A 17,553-nucleotide genomic window follows, 5' to 3' on the forward strand; every position below is an offset into this window, starting at 1 on the left:
TTACATATTTCCAGTTTTATCTTTCTAGGACTACATTTTATTTAATAACTTTTGGCCTTCGGGATTTGTTTAATCATAATAGCATATAATAGAATAAGAGTGTAAAACGTATCTGTATTTTTAATGATTACAGGATTACTAGACGAGACGATATTTATATTCTTACACGAGAAATCGCGCGTAGTTTTCGAAGGTTAAAGGGTTATCGCTGTATTCAGATAGGACATTCAAATATAATTCAACGAGTTAAACACGTCTTCGTTGTATAATAGAATTATGTTGAATATGAAAATTCAACAGAGCATATACTGAATTCAGTATATGCTCTGTTTTACTTTTCCGAATTACATTTCCAAATTGATTTCTTAACGAAAATATTTTCTCGGTGAAAATCTCTTGGTAATATCATTTTTAAACGATTTATCTAAAAAGACATTTACTTTCCTAGCTGAGAAAGGATTTTCAGATAGAAGGAGATTTCCGATAAAAAGACCTTTTTATTGAAAAAACAATTAATTTAATCTGTTAAAAGCGCATCATTATATGTCCAGAAACGATAGATCATAAAGAAAATAACAACGATAAAGAAGGAAAGTAAATAAGCATACTAAACTTTGAAAGATTTCCATAGGTACGGATTTCTTATAGAAATTATACAATATCGTGTATTAATATGTACGCAGTACAAAATTCTCTCATATTGTCGCATCCTCGAAAACGTGTATATCAAATTTGTACTACTATCGAGCTTCATTTCATTGGGCATGGGATTATCTCGAATGTGTTATTTTATTAAGACATTGTGTTCACCAGTGTCTCTAATTTTGATCGATTGTAAATATGAAACACGGCCAATTTTTGCGCGATTGTACGATTATCTTGAGAATATTCGTCTGCATGTTTGTTATATCTGAATCGTTTTATTTGCGACGTTAATGCGACCGCAATAACGTATTCATGATCGTTAACAGCTTGATTTATACGTAATTTATAATTAATTTATGTTATTTTATAATTTTATAAAATATAATAACATAATTGCATTCTCCGCATAATGCGGATTTATCATTCAGTTAATGCTCTGATGAAGCATCATTGTGATATATGCGACAAAAAGAGGGTACTCAGAATATATAAAACAGCGATATGGGGTCAAGTTCTTTCATCTGTGATTTGGTATCAAAGAATCCAAGTTGCAATTTTCATCATTCGAGTAGCCTTTTCCATAAATCAGTCACGTACAACTGTGCATCAGAGAGCACAATACGCAAATCTGTTTATAGCCACTCTTTCTTTATATCTAGTAATTTTTTACGTTGGTGACGACGATATGGATCATATTTGTGAAACCAAAAGCTAAATACATAACTTCCATGTGATTAGTCTTAAGACTGCGAGATATGCATTTTTCTTTGTTTTTATAATAGAATTTCTTTATTATATCTCGAAGATAAAATACATATGTAGGATTTAGGCATGAGATGAGAAAGTCATCTGTTTTATATTTGCGTCATAAAACTTGACTGATTTTCAGTGTCATTTATATTTAACGAAATTTCAATTTGTGTAAATTCAAATATTTCTGAATATTTGTTGCTGAAGTCCATAGTCAATTTATTTATAAATTTATTGATTGACAACATTAAAAACATTCCTTTTTATTCGAAATATTTAATCAATACTACAGTAGAATCTTTTTCAAAAAATTCACTGTATAATAAGTTATATTCACTAATCGCACAATTAATTTTATTAGTGAAGATTATATTATTTGCCAAATTTTTATTATACATTCAATTATATTTTGATAATGCAAGCAAATAACGTGTTTATTTCATAAAATAAATATACAAATGTTTCGATAAAACTGAGTGGATAGTACATTGGAATGAAACGATTTATTTATATCCAACTGTAAAAAAAATTAAGAGTTTTCGAAAATCAGCCTTGTGAAGTACATAAAAGTGACAAAAAACATATTTTATTTGCTTTTTGATCTCGATATGTGAGGCATATTTGTTGTAAAAATATAATACTTAGAATTTTTTCCACGAATTTCTGTTATCAAGATTTTGAAAGTCGATGTTCTTAATTTGCATCTTTTTAAGGAAGATTGTAAATTGAACTGTAAAGAATTATCAGAGTAAAATGGATAATTATCTGCGGAATGTTAAACTATTTTGATATTTTATATGAATATTTGCTCTACATACTAGAGAGATACTAGAAAGAGTAGATTACTATGTAAAGAAAGTATTACACTATCAAAAGAATAAATTTAATATATATTAGCAAAGTTGTACGAGAATCAATAAATTTTTTTTCTGCTAAATTCCTTTAGGGCAGAAATTATGTGTTTAGACTTGTGTCGAAAGCGCAGTATAGTTTATCCTGATAATATCATATTTTATATTTACAGCAGATTTGAATGTCCGTAAATTTAATAGCATTTTTTTTTTCTTTTTTTAGAAAAATTAAAGATATTTTCTCAGCCATGCTTGGCGGATGGAAAATTTCATTTTGCTGGTAGTTTATTAGCACTTGAACGATATAATTCGTTGTCTTTGATGAATTCCATTCGATGAAATAAAAATTACATAAATACAATGCAGATGCGAGGACAGAAATATATTCGTAATACGTAATTATAATCGTTGCTCTTATGCAATCAAACACCAAGTCAACCGTTTAATCAAATTTTATGCTAACTACACATTATTCACATATACTAGATATAATAGAACGTGCAATGTGTCTTCCCGTACGTATTTGCAGATAACACTGTATGCTAGACGTGTTAAATGTATTCACAATATTAGCAACGTATTTGATAGTGTCCGTCGATTTATCTAGCAACAATCCAGCTTTGTTAATACTAAGAGAATTATATTCGAGCGAATTGTTGTACAAAGTATGAATCTTCTTTTTGCAACAATTCCTCATTTTCTACGACGTTTCACGGTTGTCTAAAAGAGAAAAGTTATTATACGTCGACAAAGAAAGACAAGAGTTATCATTTCACGCAAGATATAATTCAACTAAAAAAATATCCTGAAAGCAGTCTAAGTGCTATTAGAAAATTTAAGACTGTCAAATGTGACAGGATAGAATTTTTTTCTCGTATGAATGATTATTTCGCGTGATCTATACTTCTCTCCGAAGACATACATATATATTTGCGAAATATTTTGATAATGATGGTAAATAGTAACTGAAATGTTACTCGATGTGACTTTTTGTATTATTGTCAAGACAATAATTTTATTCGGAGCGTCGTACACAAATCACGGGAGAAAAAAAAAAGTAGACACATCGGCATAAAAAATATTTAGTACTTATTAAAAAAAAATTTTTGAATTTACAAAGTAGATAAATTAGCGAAGACAAAAAAGATAAAAAGTAAAAAAATTAGAAAGTTTCAATCTCGTGTCACAGACCAAGCATTAGAATCGTGAAAAAATTGATACACACGCGCGCGCGCGATTTGTATAGATTTCACATATCAGTATCCTTGCTAGCAACCGTACACATAACATAAGTGGAGATTTTATTTTTACAAGAGAAGAAAAAACTAGGAGATACGAGTGTAAGACACATCGATGCTTGTTTCTTTGATTATTATATGTATTTATGCAATCAGTACATAAATATTGATACTTTTTTAATTTCCTAGACTTGAATCTTTTTATTTCGAATATATGTGTGTATGCAGTATATTAATTTATTTACTATCTATAGATAAAACAAAATTAAAATGTTCTTTAATGTTAAAAGAAATACATTAACATGCGGTTAATATTCTGCTACAGCTGTTGCATTTTATCTGCAGTGTCGTATACCCGTGCTTTTTTTTTTTAGCGATCTCCGAAAAAATTTTTATGTACACAGACATGTACACATACCTATATAAGTGCTAGGACAATTAATACAGCGATAAAATGTACCTGTATATCGACCATATTAATGGTTTGCCTCTATATATTGATCGTTTTGATTGTTTGATTCTGAAACTTCGAAATTAACATAACAAATATGTAGTGAGATAGTAACTGTTTATTCCTTTCAGCTGTCCCGCGAATCTGTTCAGACTGAATTAATTGCTCTTAAAGACATCATCCCAATATGTTCATATCTTTGGCGTTCTTCAGTTAATATATAAATGCAAATAGGATTTAGAAAATTACTAGAGAAAAGAAACAATTACTTACAAATAGAAGTATCTGTTTGATAAAATTTCTAAAATTCCTCTAATCTTCTTTTCTGATAAGACACACTTTTCTGAGATACATTAAGATTTTTAAGTTACGAATTCTTTATAATTATTATTATACGCGTTTTATACTTAATTATTTAAAAAATGTATTGAAAAAAGCTCTTTTCTTTAAAAAGTCAATATTTATTTTAGGGTACAAGAATCTTAGTAATAAAATGAATATTTCTGGTACTTCCAATATCATGTTGGTTTCAAGAAAAAGGCCGTTTGTAATTTAACAAGGATAAGGCTCCAATGGATAGAAGATCGAGCTCACGCATTATTACCATGGTCTTACTATTTTTTTCGATCAAGAAGACGATTAAATAACACGTACGTTATATTTCGCATACAATGGAGATATACAAAATATTTTAAGAGGCAAATTCATGGATTACATAAAATGAATAAAAAGAGAAATATATATATACATACATATATATATATAAACGAATATATTTAATAAAATTCCTTCACATATATTGTAAATTCGAAGAGATATTCATTAATCTATAATAGGATGGATTCCGATAATTTTCTTAATTAGCTGATAGTGTTGAAAATACGAATTGCCGATATATCAGTAATTAATAACCCATAATGACAAATAGATTTAATGCAATAAAATTATTCTTACAACATTGGAAATTAGGAGAGCGATCGGAAAACAGATATAACGTGTTACAACATACAGAGATTTTAGGAATAAGAAGCTTCTGTTGTATAAAATTCTCAATAATATTACTTCGTTACGATATTCATCGCACGTAATTGTTTATTTAAAGAGTATTGCTCTAGAGTATTATAATGCTTTACCTCAAAATTTATCAAAACACAGACAGCAGAAGCTAAATGATGAAAGATGATTCTTGTTACATTGTCAGAGACTCGTTGTGAAAGAAGTGGAAATTAATTTATTCTTTATAATTAAAAAATATGCGATTAATGAGAAGAGTATTAGCGGAAAAAGAGCATAGGAGCATAGAATTTCTTATAAATATTAATTGAAATTGTGTATTAGCAACTAACTCTTGTAATTATGAAAGCTGTGTATATAATGTGTATAACGTATTATATATGTTACTCTTACGTTCGCCGAATCTTCGTTTTAGTCTCATTTTTTATATAAATACGTCATTGTGAGAATAATTTATAAATATAAATATATATATTAATTTACTTGTATCTATAAAAACAACTAGCCAAACTTCTGTGTAAATAGACTATCTCATAATAAAATCTAAGGAAAAATATGAAAATAGATATACTTACCTAAAAATTATTATATCCTGAGTACACTGACTTTGCTCAAATGAAAAATTCAGAAGCGGATTTTTATGTATACGTAATCTTACATTTATAAGATAAGGTAATTAGTATCATATATATTTAAGGTATAAACCTTACATTTACACAACCAATAACATATATTACTGAAAACACAGTAAAACAAATACGTTCTCTTGTTGCCAATGATTTAATTATAAATCATTCGATCACAATGTAAGTCATAGTACACGTCTGAAAATAATGTAGCAAAAAAGTAGTTGACAATAAAAGTTTAAAATCGTAAATTTAGATGATACAAAAACTTGCATTTTCAAATTCTCTCAAAACTACTGTTTAACTGATGACTTTTTCAATCAAATACAATGTTAAATGGCTTCATAAATGCTTCATTAAAAAACTGTTCCTTTTATTCTACATAACATAGGTAATATCAAACAGTACTTAACATACAACAGTCTATAGGCGAATATTAATTTTTTATGTTTCTATGACGATAATATGAACGTGAACGTAAATACGCCTTTCTTATTTACGCGCGCATCTACTACATATTAAAATATGAATTTATTATAAAATAATGGTATCACGTTATTGTCAGTGTTATTCTTCAGGCACATGTGAAAAACATTAAATAGGACTCCAAATTAGTTCTCCAACATCATGGCATAATGATTACATGAATAAAACGAAGCAAACATATTTACTTTCATTTATCAGATATCAAGTAAGTTATTTTTCCTTAATTTGTTTTAACCAAAACAACATTTCTTCCTTTAATTGCATGTATATGTTTTTTTATCGAACTATTTCTGTTTTTATTTTTCAAGTCGCTACAAAATTTCTTTGCGATATATATAAAAATAGAAATCTGTTTACTAACATTATTATAAAATAACTCAAATCAAAGTCATCATTTGTATGATTTCGTATAACGTCGATGATAAAAAAATTTGTTTAAAACACATTATAGTTGTCTAGTTTTAACAATATTTGCTTCACTTTTATCCATACGACTTACGTCGATTATGACTCGAGATTTTTATTGACTTTTTGACACATCATCCGAATCCCGTAGGTCATCTACAAATACAGATCACGTTTCGACATGACCCTGCAATTGACCTACTATCTTGCGTACCCAACCAGCCTGACTCTGTCCCGCGGAAACGTCATCTCTATCCATCTCATTCCTTTTATAATCATTCGATGAACTATCGGGTGGTTGATGTGTCACATTTACTAATCTCGTGGTAACCTTGGTCTCCGAATTACCAGCAGCATATCCCCTTGTTAACAATGACTTTATTTTCAAGTAATCCGGCTTTTGCGCAACGTTCGGTTTATGCTTCATCGATGACATCTCTTGCTTTTTTTTGGCAGGTACTGGCGGAGCAATTTTGGTCCTTGCGGTCACCGCTGCTGTTTCTATCGTTGTCGTTTTCGCTGTCGTCGCTGGTGTCGACTGCCGCGTCACGAATGTCTCGTCGACATCGCTGAATATTGCACTATCCCGAAACGCCTCGTCTACGTCAGCGTAATTCTCGATGGTCTCGAAGCTCCTCTCGTAAAAGCTGTCTGTCTCGCTTTCATGATATTCTGCGTCCTTATTACTATCTGTCTCCTCTTCGCAATCTCTCCTCTCAGACTCAGCGGCATTCTTGGACTGATTAGTGTCAACGGAAGATGACTGCGCACGTTTGCTCTCGGCGAAGAGGATTGCTGGGTCAGCATAGTCCGATTGAGCAATTCTAGCACCCAGACTGGAACTGCCTTGCTTGTAGTAAAGTTGAAGAATTCGTTGATCATTCGAGGAACCCATCAGTTCTTCCACATCCGAGGATGGTTCTCTTGCATTCTGCTTCGTCTGCTTGGTTCGTCTTTTCGAGAGCTTGCTTCTCGAATTCGATGAACGGAAGTACCGGGTCCGTTCAACTTCATCGTTACATTCGAGTGTCTCCGTGCTCATGGTATTTCTCAGACGGCCTTGCAAACGACTGCCCGCCTTGAAGACACTTCGAAAAATTGTACTGCCACTGCTACTACCATTCGCCCGATAGATTTTATGATCTGGATGAATATTCGCACTGTCACTGGTAGATATGGACCGTACGTCGGAATAAGTATCGTCGGTCAAACGTGTGTCCTCTAACGAACAGAAGAAGGTTGACGTACTGGAGCTCGTCGAGACAGTGGGCATAGGGAACTTGGCAATCCTGTCCTCCGGTTGGCACGTAGACGCATACCTCTCTATATCCTCTAGATTGATTTCTGCTGGTTTGTCGGATGCAATCGTAAACGGCCGTTCACTCATTGGCTTACCGTCCCGCTGCAGGAAGCGCGACTTCGTTACGCTCGTCGGTTGAGAGTTTGGACTGATCTGGAAGCTACGTGGCAGCGAACCACATTTAGGCGGAGAAGTAGGCAGGCTCTCGCACAACTTGGTGAGCCAAACGGCTGGTTGATTTGGGCTATCATTGCTATCGGCATCGTCCTTTACTGTCTGCAGACCATCCCAGATGTGCTGTAGATTGTCATAGTTGCCAAAGCCTTCGGAGTCGGCATCTCCTGCATCATTTGCATCGCTTCTCTCGTCATTACATCGTTCTGATCCATCCCTTTCGATCCGTTCTGTCATTACAACAGAATTGATCTTCTTACGTTCCACTGCCCGATGATTCAACATACACTTTGCCGGGGATATGATGGTTTCTTCGTTGCCCGTTGACGACGAATTCTCGCGGATACGTAGCGCTGTCTTGATCACTTTGCTTTCGGTGACGATGCTTTGTCGCTTAAACGCCTGTCTCTCGTACAACTGATTAGTCTTGTCGTTATGCGCGACTGTTTCCATCGACTTCTGAGTAGTCTTTAAGTTATCATAAAGGAGCTGCAGTGGCTGTTGGTTTTCCCGTGCCGGTGCCGAAGATAATAAATTCCACGCATTGTTTGTCCTGATCAATCGCTCTCGATGCAACGCTCGAGTACGTCCCAATCTATTATTGTTGTTATTATTGTGGCTGGTCGAACTGGTAACATAATTAGCATTCTCCGAATCACTCTCATCCGACGTGTCCGCTGATATACGTTTATTGAAGCGTTGTTGTCGCACATTGATAATGCTGTTGGTCTGCTGTTTCTCCAGCAGCCTCTGAAACTCTTGATTCTGCATGAGAATGTGACTGACGATCTCTTCCACCGTTTGCGCCGGTTTAGCATGTTGTTCATTATTGTCTTTGGCTTCGACCGAAGGTGACGAAGAATTCAATGCTGTCTGATTCTCTTCCTTGGTACAAATCTCGGTTGCTTCTTCAGGAACCTCAACCATAGTAGATTGAGCATCGCCAGCGGTGGCTTCTTTTTGTTCCTCGTCCAAATGGTTGAGACACACATACGACTGGAAGCCTGGCTCGGATTTTCGTCTCCAACCAGTGAATCGATCCTAAATACAGATTTGTCAAAATTATACATTTCGTTTTTAAGAAAAATATATATTTTTAAGAAAAAATGTCAACATTTTTCCAAACAAATCTAATAATTTCTATGGTGATTAAAATGACCGCAAATAATATTTATAACTTTAAAATCTGCACTCCTTATTTTTGTCTATATTATAATGTATTTAAAAAAATATTAAAATTAATTATTACCTTAACTTTCGAAACACGTACATCCGAAGATCTACTAAAAGTTGACTCCCTAGAGTCATTAATGTCTTCGTTGTCATTTTTGCAAGACGATGTAGGCGAATCCTAATGACGTAAGAAAAATTTGTAAAATTTTATCTTACAAATAAAGAAGAGAAAGCTGAGTAAAAGTGAGATAAAAAAAAGTAAAAAATCCTTATTCCTACCTCCATTGTAGCATCAGATTTTCTAACGCCCTTCATGAACTTTTGCTTTAGACTAGTTTCAGATCTACGTCTCTCTCTTTCCTGTTTACGTTTTTCCAAATACTCTGGAGGAGCAGAATGTTTCTTCGCTGAGCCTTTATCCGTCAACGCGTCATCTGCTTCAAGTATCAAGTGCATTACTCTTTGATCGATTTCGCGTGATAATTAAAGAAAAAATGCAAAATTAAGTTGCTATTTGTACCTTCTTGTTGCGTTTGACCTAATTGTAACACTAATTGTCTCGCATGTGACGGTATAACTGCATTATAATTTTCTAATATCACTCTCTTTATTTGTAAGGTCCATTCTCTCTTTTGTTCTAAATTGCGCGCCTAAAAAGCAGATAAATGACTATTAAATAAGACACAATACTTGCGTATATATTTAAAGTCTGCTATTCAATTAATAAGGTATCTCAATGATACTTACTTGTAATGTATACTGCAATCGAGGATTATCAAAAGGTATTACGTGAAAACTAAGTGGCTCTCCTGGGATACTTTCAATTAGCATTAGATTTGAACACTAAAAGTAAATAAAGAAAATATTTCATATTTACAATTGTATTAATTTTTTATAAACTTTTTAGTAAAAGTAAATTTTTTACAGGTTGTATGCAAAGAAGGAGTGAGAATTATGATGGAAATGGTACCATAATATGAGCTTTGTAGACAAGAAGACCGTCTTCCTTCTTTTTCGTTAGCAAAAGCATTCGATCAAAGAGGAAGGCATGCCTCGGAGCCTTGGCTCCACGCATCCTGAATCGACCTTCCGCAACCAATTCGCCACTTGTAGTTAGGTCTGGTCCCAGCCAACCGTACAGAAGCGACTGAATTTCTTGAACACGTACGGCGTGCTCGTGCCTCCTCTTCATAGCATTGATGTGCTTTGCAATGCCAGTCATTGCGGCAAGAGCAGCCTCGATGGCACTTCTACCTTCAGCCTCATTCTCTCTCGAATCACAATCGGCGCTGTACTCCTTTGATAAATTTTCCAGAAGTAGATGATACTTAAGGATCCTTTGGACAGGCTTCAAAAGGAACGACCCGAGCGGTAACGGGTGCCTCAGAGCCGCTTGCCGTTCGCGAAAGCAGGACGCGATTTCCTCCTGACCCATTAAATCGGTTAACATCGAGACTGTCCTCGGATAATTGGTACAGTACTCGGTATACACTTTAAATCCTGAATTACGCTTAATGAACGTGTTTGCGACGCAAACAGGATCCAGGCCGCATTTATCTATCTCCCATAAGAATTCTCTATTAAATTCGAAGATATCCTCAATATTGCTAAATAGGTCGCTGAGGTGTAATCGACGTGAGAACGACGGTGGGTTATCTCTCCAAAAGATGAGATAACCCTGAATAACTTGACGCAGATGTTCGACGTATATCGCTTCCGTGTCCACGATCTCAAGGAGCACCCTCTCGACAGGATTCCGATGCGGGTCGCAGTAGCGCGGCCTGTGGCACAAACGATCCTCCTCAGCGCTGTTCCTTCTCTGTCCATTGTCGTCGTTCAATATCCGACAGCCAGTTTCCGAAACCGTCACGACTCCGCTGTCTGCGGAGCCCTGGGAGCTGGCACAGGTGTCGGCGAGGGATTCGATGGACGCTAAATAAGGATTAGCAGCGGAAGTATTGCCCTGATTGCTACAGCCGCTGGAAGACGTGCTGGACGCGATCGAACTTCCGGAGAGCGGTCTACCGCCGTTCCTACGTCGCTTATTGTATCTGAATGGGGTGGTGAGGCCGTTGGTCTCCCGTCTTTCATACATTGGTTTATTCTCAGTGGCTTCTCTCAGGATTTCCTCGTTTCTTTCATGTTCCAGCGCCGCTACCGGAATGATCGTCTCCAACATGGTATTATTCCCGGCATCTACTGCAACGATCTCGTCGTATTCGCCTTTATGCTCTTTGCTCTTCAGCATGTCCTGATGGACAGACTTGGCTAAATCGCCATTTGTACAGAGCTGACCGAACACGGAACTTCGATGGATGATACCAGGTACCATACTCAGACGCTTCTGCAGGACAGCAGATATACCGCAGGACGATGGTAGGACCACGCGGTCACCATCATAGCCATCACTGCGACGCGCCAGCTCGTCAAACATACCCAGTAATTGCGGAACCAAATCCGTACTAGTACCTGAAACAAAACACCTATCTTGATTAAAAGGTATCAGAGTTATTAAATATCAATAAAATTTAAAAATTACAACTTTAGCAATAATTAGCGATACTTTTTCGATGTATAAATAAATATAATAAGACGATTATACTGCCAGATTTTTTAATCGTTCAGCATATTTTCCGACAATTTATTTTAAACCTAATTTTTATTTCGCCGAACTGACTTAATATGTTTCCTGACAAAGAGTACCAGTGGGAGAAATATACAAAAAGATAAAATCCATTCTTATTAAAATTAATGATAACCTTCAATTCACGCAAGAAAGACAATGGCTTCGTTCGCATGAAAATGTTAACTGTCAACACTTTCTTTCATATAATGATCAATCATTCCCGAGAGGGAAATATTAGAGATTCTGAGAATGCCGCCTGGAAATTATCGTGCCTTCCTGACACTTAACTTAATTCACCGAATGCGATAATTAGTAAATGATCTCACGCGAATCGCGTCATTATATTGTCATAGCAACATAATGAAAATTAATTTGTCTCATTCTGCGCTACATTAATACATCGGAAAAATTATTTTTGCGCGTCTCAACATATGTATATCACTTGATTACCCACATAATGACGAATATTTTTAAATATACCTACTTGTATATTTTTTTTTCGATTATGCGTGCAATTGTTGAAGCGTAGCAGAATTTTTGAGAGCTAGGGTCACACAATTATACATATATATTCTTAAGCAATTGTTTTTAAACATTATTAAAAAATAAAGAGATACGAGTCAAAAATGAGCCAGGGTATATAATTTTGCAATTTTTAACGACTTAGGTGCGAATGTGACTGTTCGCCCCAAGAGGGAAGTGCCTTAAGGGTTGCAGCGCAAAAATCGAAAATAGTTGGAAATAGTTGCGCATAAATCAGAGAATATTTCTGCATAGTCAGAGTATTTAATTTTGCAATTTTTAACGACTTAGATGCGAATGTGACTGTTCGCCCCAAGAGGGAAGTGCCTTAAGGGTTGCAGTGCAAAAATCGAAAATGCTTGGAAATAGTATTGTTAGTGAAGTAGTATTATATATATTTTCTTTAATGTTAGTGGGCTAACTTCACGACGGTCTTGACGCGAGACCCTACCGTATTTACCCTACCGTATTATTACTGCAGTGAAAAAATAAAGAGTCCTAACTTGTGCCATTTTCAATGAATAACTATTACAATGAAAATTTAATACAAAGAATCATTGAAACGATAGCTTAATAAATTTCATAAGTGCATTGTTCAATCTTTACTGCTTTAATGATATTAAAAACTGTTTTATAAAATAGTCATAGCATTAAAATTTAATTTGTCAACTAAACTTTTGACATTAATGGAAGCAATCATATATATAAATTTACATTTTTCGCGAAGACTACGTACTGTTTCGACACTTTCAAGATGATTAACAAGATAATTATTATACCTGTACAACAACACGATTATACCTATATAGAATTTTCGAGATACTCACACCAGTTTCACTATAATTCAAGAGCTCAACAGACAACCTTTTCATATATAAATTAAAGTATCACATCTTTCAATATGTACAGATTATATTTTATGAAATGAAAAAAGCATAGGAGCAAATAGTACGCTTAATATTATCATTAAAATATGATTTTTCGGTGCTTAAGACATACTCCTATCATACTTTTTAACTTTTTATCATCACAAATGAGTTTCATCACATACAGATTATAATAAAACTAGGGTTTCAGTTGGAATTCTACTTTATAAGTAGAAAGTTCGTAATGGATCATTCTAAAAACTAGTTTTTAGAATAATCCATCACGAACATATAATCATCATGTATATATACATACTAGTTTTTAGAATAATCCATATATAATAATTGTTCTTAATGCAAAAATCATGAATCTCGATGTGACACTAAAATTGTATATATGTCGTATTTATCCTGTGGCATCGAGTGGCTCACCGCTCGGTGCGATTGACTCGCGATTTGTAGACCCGAGTTCAATCCCATGTGCGCCCAAACGCGATTTTTCGCGTTTAATAAGCCAAAAAATGGCTCCACCTGGTGATCAAAAGATCTATGATCATCAGCGCCGTTCGGATTCGGCGTTAAACTGTAGGTCCTATACATCAGTATACATCAGTAGTATACATATCAGTAGATATTTGTCTCTAATATCTGACTGAGGTAGGATTCTGTGGACCAATAAATCAACCCACTAATCCGAAAAACAATCTGATTCGAGAAACGAATATAAGCCTCGGACAAAAGAGGAAGAGGTCTACCCTTATAATAAGGATGATAAACCCTTATAAAAGAGTGATAATAATAGATATGGTATAGATACGAATTTAAAAATGGTTGCAAGTAAAAACGTAGAGAACTTAAGATATTGAAATGGAGCGGTCGTAAGGTTCTTACTCTTTTGACACTTATTAATATCAATCCAAAAGTACTATTGAAAGACATTAAGAAAGATCCTAAATATACCGCAGTTTTCTCAAATTTGGATTAATATTACGATAATTATTCATATGATATATGTATACATAGATAAATACCATCCTTTAGATGATTCTCGATATATACATTTTCATTAATTTTAAATGAGCACAGGGTGCATTTATATTGGAAGCTCTCATTATGAACTGAATCAGCATGGGCGGCCATGTTAGTTTTGTAAACAAATTTAAAATCGCAAAGATTACATTTCCAATAATTGGGATCGGGTAACTCCTCCTCGGTAGAGACCGAGGAAGAGTCCTGGACTAGTTGTTGAAAATTTTTCCATGTTTTTTATTGCCCTTATTTCGTTCTGGAAATGTCTCTTCTCCGGATGCTTGTCAGCAAGATGCCGCTCCACAACGCGTGCCTGGATGTCATTTTAATACTATCAGAGAGCATAGAAAGTGCACTCGCGCCAACAAGAAAATCTTAAAACATCTGACAAGTAACATATATTTCCTTTTCGTGTATTAATTTTATCAGGAAAACAGCAATCTGTTTATTTTAATTACTATCAAGTGTCCACTAATCATATTTGTCATATGTTTTAAAATTATATCAACTGTATATATGTATATAAAATTAAAATTTTTATCCTATAAAAAAAATATAAAGATACACACACACACACACACACACACACACGCACGTACAATAAAATTAAATATATAATTAAAATTACCATACAAAATACACAAATCTATAATAATGAAAATAGTTACAAAGGGAGCATTTATAGAGTTTTGCGTCAGACATTTTAAAATAAATGCGCATTCTGTCGATTATATTTTGATTTCTTAAAACAGTAGATGTCTCCACCGCTTCCTTTATCTAGAAACAATAAAATAAAAAACATACACTGTAATGGAAATTAATAAGTTACGTGTCAGAGTAATGAGAATCTGATACATTTACATACAGCAACACTTTCATTGGGATCAGATTCTGCGAGACTAACCACATTTACGATCTTCAAACAGGAATTTTCTTCTTCCGCGTCCGTTTTTAATCCATCAATCGCGCTAGCTGATTGCGCTCCATCTATGAATTTTGTTCATTAATGTATAGATAGACATATATCTCTATCGAATACGTTAATCAGTGAATTAATTAATAGTAGTTACGGCAGTAACTGTTTGGATCACCAACCTGTTATTAAATTTTTGCAGGTTTTCTTTATTGTCCAAACCCTGCGTCGGCATAGATAATATGTCGCCGCTGAGTCGCCTACATTTGAGGAAAAAAAAAAAAAACAAACAAACAAATCTGAAATAAATATAATACACAAATCGTTTGACCAACCCACCGCAGTTGCGGTTACATCTCGCGATTTCGTTCTCTCGTGCAACACGTGTGTGCAACTTGCATATAGAAGTCATTGATTGTGCACAGCAAAACAAACGATGCAGGACGATGGTTTCCAATTTCTATAGCGGTAGAACGCAAAATCAACGTTCACCCTGGTACCCGGTGAGCGTGACCATGCATTTATGCGTGCCGCACCCGCGGTACCGCCGCTTAAGATTTCTCTATGGTCACCCACGGTGAGTTGCCACTATACGAGTATATATATCCCAGTCAGACCGACCTCAAGCCCTTCATTTGCCGTGTCTTTCCCTCCGGATCGTAATATTATCGAGATAATATTGCGATGGCTGTCTCTCTCGACTTGCCTCCCTGATGCACTTGGCTGAAACTTCTCTAATAATAGGACAGGCCACGGCAAACTTTCGTCCGTGTGATCCAGCCGTCTCGTCTAGACGTTCTACCACTCGAACTCGGTGTGTATTGTATTTTATAGCGTTTTCAATTGCAGTATTAGTTCGAGCTGATCTGGGTTAGATTAGTTACATTATATGCTCTATTATTGGTAGGTCAATGTAATGTCAACCAATAGTAGAGCTGCATGTGATATCATTAATCTAACCAAGGTTGGTCCAAATTCACTACGAACGTTATTAGCAATCTTATATATTATAGAAAAAAAGAGACATTTTTCTTTTTACGCGCACGCATAATTTATTCATATTAAATTACTCATATCTTACTAATTAACTACAAAATTTCTAACGTCACAAGAGGAACGTCTGGTATGCAATAAGATTCTTTTTACAGAAGAATTTATTAGCGTGCTACTGAAATTGGAGACTCTTATAACGGTAACGATATCTAGTTAAAAACTCAGATTGCGAAAAAGCCATTTTTGAAAAGTAACTTGTCACCATTATGCACTGTCCATTAAAAAAAGTAACTCATTATTTGTGTAACGAATTAAAGTAACAAGTAAAAGTAACGAGTCAACGGTGACAAATCACTTTTCAAAAGTGACTTTTCCAATTATAGTTTTTAATTAGTTACCGTTACCGTCATAAAAATTGCAACATTATATTATTCAAACAATGAAATATTGTAATCATATTATTCGTTATTATAAAATATAACAGCGATAAAAGTAACGGAAAAAAAAATAAAAACCCCATCCTTTATATAGATATAATTATATCTATATACGTTAATATTGATATAAACTTTATGATTTTTTTAATGCTTGTATCTTAAACTCATAGACTGATTCTATCATCTAAAAATGGTGTATGTCGTTTCTACAAACTTAATGTGATTTATCTTATCAATTTAATAATGTTAAAATTCTATTCTACAATATTATTCCACATATGTTTACAATGTAAAGACATCGATTTTCATATGCGATATTTTTTGAGACTACGAACTGTGATCCTGATTTTTATGAACGATGACAAAAAAAATCAGAAGAGGGATAAAGAAGAATATTTAAGAAAAAAAAAAAAAAAAAAAAACAAGAGAGACAAAGAATCAGAGAGACAAAGACAAGCTTTAAAAATGCGGAGAGAAAAATGGCGTTTTGTGATGAAAAGCAGTGGCTGCTGAGAAAATTTTTAAGTGCTTTCGGCATCACGGATACGCCTGGATGCCAACACGTTCCTATGAATCACGATTCCGCATAGGCGTGGACATGCACTTGCATTTATGTTCGACGAAAAGCTACAACAGACCCGCCACATAAATCTGCGTTGCGGATGAGAGGCGGGAGGTATTTCTGTAAGAGAGAGGACAACTTGCAGTGAGTCGATAACTCCTTTACGATAGCAATATACTCAACTAACGTTTCGCAGCAAATTAGGGTCAATTGCACTGACGGCATCTTCGGGCAATTAACTCTAACGATTTCCTGTTTCCTTGAGGAAATATTTAGCTATGTTGCAAGAAGTTTTAACTATTTTATGTCAACCACGGCACAAAAGAGATTCAGTCAATCAAATCGTAACCGTGCAATACAAAAATAAATATATAGGAAAACATCTTATTGTCACGGCTTTTATTTTCTTGCAACTTTTAAATACGTATCTTATAATATAATATATATCCATTTCAATCTTAGATAATTATACTTAATAACATTTTCAAAAAT

The 17,553-nt window shown here is 34.4% G+C and overlaps 1 protein-coding gene across 1 annotated transcript in view; it reads right to left on the bottom strand.

Annotated features, from left to right (window-relative positions):
* Positions 1-6,539: 6,539 nt before the first annotated feature.
* Positions 6,540-17,553, bottom strand: part of GEFmeso (Guanine nucleotide exchange factor in mesoderm) — a 47,360-nt gene continuing 36,346 nt past the window's right edge. Inside the window, exons 2-7 of the mRNA XM_018540883.1 lie at positions 10,084-11,582; positions 9,861-9,956; positions 9,634-9,763; positions 9,393-9,547; positions 9,190-9,291; positions 6,540-8,981 (exon numbers count right to left, since the gene is read on the bottom strand). Of these exons, the coding sequence (XP_018396385.1) occupies positions 6,636-8,981; positions 9,190-9,291; positions 9,393-9,547; positions 9,634-9,763; positions 9,861-9,956; positions 10,084-11,582 (4,328 nt within the window). The 3' untranslated portion in view covers positions 6,540-6,635. The remainder of the gene's footprint in view (positions 8,982-9,189; positions 9,292-9,392; positions 9,548-9,633; positions 9,764-9,860; positions 9,957-10,083; positions 11,583-17,553) is intronic.

This window comes from Cyphomyrmex costatus, unplaced genomic scaffold (assembly GCF_001594065.2).
Source record: "Cyphomyrmex costatus isolate MS0001 unplaced genomic scaffold, Ccosl1.0 scaffold273, whole genome shotgun sequence".
NCBI classification, from domain to species: Eukaryota; Metazoa; Arthropoda; class Insecta; order Hymenoptera; family Formicidae; genus Cyphomyrmex; species Cyphomyrmex costatus.